The 3,407-nt window shown below is 45.7% G+C and overlaps 1 protein-coding gene across 1 annotated transcript; it reads left to right on the top strand.

Moving 5' to 3' along the window:
- The first annotated feature begins 2,510 nt into the window (after nt 1–2,510).
- Nucleotides 2,511–3,164, top strand: LOC137822125 (uncharacterized). Its single transcript, XM_068627029.1, has one exon. The coding sequence runs from the start codon at nt 2,511–2,513 to the stop codon at nt 3,162–3,164; it is 654 nt and encodes a 217-aa protein (XP_068483130.1).
- Nucleotides 3,165–3,407: the final 243 nt, after the last annotated feature.

Raw genomic sequence — 3,407 nt, 5'->3', positions numbered from 1 at the left:
AGCGAAAGTCCTAGGGCGGTTGTGAATGATGGATTCTCCAAAAGGACCGGGGCATATGCCTTTCACGAAGGCGTACACGATCATAGGCTCCTCTGTCGTACCAACCTTCACGACCTGGGCCCCGAAGCGATTGATGTATTCCTTCAGGGTCTCCCTTTGATACTGCTTCACATCAAACAAATCGTAGGAGACTGGTGGCGAGGCCTTGTTTGCTAAGTATTGTTCCCTGAACAATCGTGACAATTGGCGAAAAGATGTGATATGACTGTCCGGGAGGCTGATGAACCAGTCCATAGCCATCCCAGTTAGGGTGCTCATAAAGAGCTTGCACTTGGCAGCGTCAGAACCGCCTACCAGGACCATCTGTGTGTGAAATGCAGCAAGGTGCGTCTCTAGGTCCTCCATCCCGGTGAAGATCACCTTGGGCCCCGCGAATGTGTTCGGGATCATGGCATCAAGGATCTCCTGCGAGAAGGGAGTGGAAAACTCCCTTGGTGGGGAATGGTTCTCCATCTCGTCATGTCCATGTCGCCTCCGATCATTTCTCAGGCCCTGGCGCAACTTCTCATTTACGCGGTGGAGCTCTTCATTCCGCTCATGCGAGGCATCGAGATTTGCCTGCATGCATTCCTGTTCCAGTTTCGACTCCGCCATATCCTGCTACAGGCCCCTCATTATCTCCAGGACCTGTTGCATGGATAGTTCTGCTGGGGCTGCGCGTGCTGTACTTCGTCTGGTGGGGGCCATTGTCACTCCAACCTCCTCCAACGTTACTGCAACTTAGTAGATTTTCTCGATCTTGTGATGGGACTGATGTTTTATATCGACCCCACGGTGGGCGCCAAATGTTCCGTCCGGTTGACTGGGACGTCTTCGTGCGCGAGCTCAACCGTCAGCTAGGGACTCCTTCCCACTGGTTACCTGTGGATTCCTGCAAAAAAGAGGACAAAGAGGCGCCCTAGCGGCCGTTTGCACTCCGACGCTCAAGTCAGCCAGCAAGAAACACCAAAACTGTGCACCTCCGTCTCTGAGCACCGCGTATGGCACTCTGAAGGTGGTAAGAAGAACTGTGTATGGTGTGTGTTTTTCTCCCTCAGGCAAAGATCTTTCCCCAGTCCCTTGTAGGTAACCTTAAGGCACGAGCAAGCAACTAGAGAGTTCTGGTAAATTTGCCAAAAGTTCGAACTCCGTTTCCAACATTCTCAGCGCTATTTAAACTACCCAAGCATTTAAAGCGCCTTTAATTACAAATGTAACGCACTCAATCAGCGTATCTAATTAGAAAACGTAGCGCATTTAAGACGTTGAAACGCTTGGGAGCCATTATAGTACCTGAATGCTCGAAACGGAAACTGTATTGAATGACCTTAATTACCTGGCACCTGACTAAAGGGTGTTTCTATTCTGACATGGCTGTCGTACACGTGGAGGGCCTCACGACGCCGTGACCCCATCAGGGGGCATTTCTGCCCATCTGGGGATGTTTCTACGTGTGAGTCCTCCTGCTTGGGAGTGCTACTGCGCTAGGGGTGACTTTTTGGGTGCCAACTCATGCCCCCAATCATCTAGTCACTCACTTTGAGAGCGTATCTGCCTTCCTCTTGTACCCTGCACCCGGTTACCCTAGGCGTGACCTTCCTCTTGAGTCGTATCTGTCCCAAAGGCGTCTCTGGGGCGGCAGGGGTACTTCACGAGTCAGGCTGCCCTACACTGGTGTTATCACTATGGCCTTGAAGCCACCCTTTCCCCTCTTTATCGCTGCCCCGGGTTATCGGGACCTGAGGCCTTCCCACGGCGTCGCTCCCTCCATGGTCTTTCCTACCCATGGGTATCGGGGAACCACACTGTTATTGCCTTGCTTTGGTAATGTTTGATCTGGCGACGCCCTGGTTGGGCGACGCCTTCACCTAGGGGACGCCTTGCCTTGGCGACGCCTCTTCTTGACGACGCTGGCACTTAGCATCTCTTCACCTAGGCCACGCCTTGTGTTGACTTTGACTTTGACCTTGACTTAGTCAATGCCCGGGTACGGGACGGTACAGCTACGTTCTTGAAAGTTACTCAAGTTTGTTTTCTGTTTTCTGAAAATCTTTTTGATGGCTGATAAAGTGCCTTTTGGGGAAGGTGCTTCTATAAACAGGCCACCACTGTTTTGTGGGGTTAATTACCAATTTTGGAAAGTGAGAATGAAAATTTTTATACACTTAACTGATAAAGGCATTTGGGAGTCAATTGAAAATGGTCCTTTTGTGCCTCAAGTTAAGAAAGATGATGTTTTAGTTGATAAACCTTCATCCGAGTGGACTGAGGCAGAAAGTAAGAAAGTTAAATTTAATTGGATAGCCAAAAATATTATAATATCTGCTCTAAGATGTGATGAGTTTTTCAGGGTTTCACAATGCAACACTACTAAAGAAATGTGGGACATCTTGGAGGTCACACATGGAGGAACAACTGATGTGAAGAGAGTTAGGAAGCATGCTCTGATTTAAGAGTATGAACTCTTCAAAATGCAAAAGGGAGAATTCATATGTGATGTGCAGAAGAGGTTTTCTCACACTGTGAATCATCTTATGAGTCTTGATAAGAAGTTTGATGAAGAAGAGCTTAACATCAAGGTACTGAAGTGTATTTATAGAACATGGCAGCCAAAGGTTACTGCCATCTCTGAATCAAAGGATCTCACCTCAATGACTGTGGCATATCTTTTCGGTAAACTAAGAGAGCATGAAATTGAGATTCAAAGGCTTGCTTTTCAAGAAAGTGAAGACAAGCATAACAAGAGCATAACACTTAAAGTTAGCAAACAACAACCAGATTCCAGTGAAAGTGAAGAAGAGAACATAAGTTTGTTTTCAAGAAAATTCAGCAAATTCTTGAGAAAGAGACAAGCTTCTAAAAGGTATGAATCAAAGAAACCAAGTGAATTCAATTATAATAAGTATACTTGCTATGACTGTGGTGAACAGGGTCATATCAAGGCTGAATGTCCAAACAATGAAGTTAAAGAAAAAGGAGACTTCAAAAGGGAGAAAAAGGGAAAAGCTAAGAAAACATATATAGCATGGGATGACAATGATGTCTCATCCTCAAGTTCTTCAGATGATGAGGAAGCTAATCTTTGCCTTCTAGCATCAGTAACAAGTAGCATGGATTCTACTTGATCAGGTAAAGGTACCACCTATGATCAATTGCTTAATGCTTTTTATGAAACTCATGATGAAGCCAACCGATTGGCACTTTCTCTCAACCAGTTGAAAGGATTAAATAACTGGTTAAAAAAAAAAGTCAAGGCTCTAGAGGAAGACTTAAGCAAGACAAAAGAAGATTTTGAAAATCTTGATTTAATTTACAAAAATTCTTCTTGCAATTGTGAGATAAAAGCCTTTGAAAATTGTGAACTTCTT

The sequence above is a fragment of the Phaseolus vulgaris genome, chromosome 9 (genome assembly GCF_000499845.2).
Source record: "Phaseolus vulgaris cultivar G19833 chromosome 9, P. vulgaris v2.0, whole genome shotgun sequence".
Classification (NCBI taxonomy): Eukaryota; Viridiplantae; Streptophyta; class Magnoliopsida; order Fabales; family Fabaceae; genus Phaseolus; species Phaseolus vulgaris.
The sequence above is the reverse complement of the archived record's forward strand: the minus strand, read 5'-3'. Positions and strand labels throughout refer to the sequence as shown.

Bases quoted from the DNA above. Each gene is read 5' to 3' on its own strand.
- LOC137822125 (XM_068627029.1), top strand. From the start codon at position 2,511: ATGCAAAAGGGAGAATTCATATGTGATGTGCAGAAGAGGTTTTCTCAC.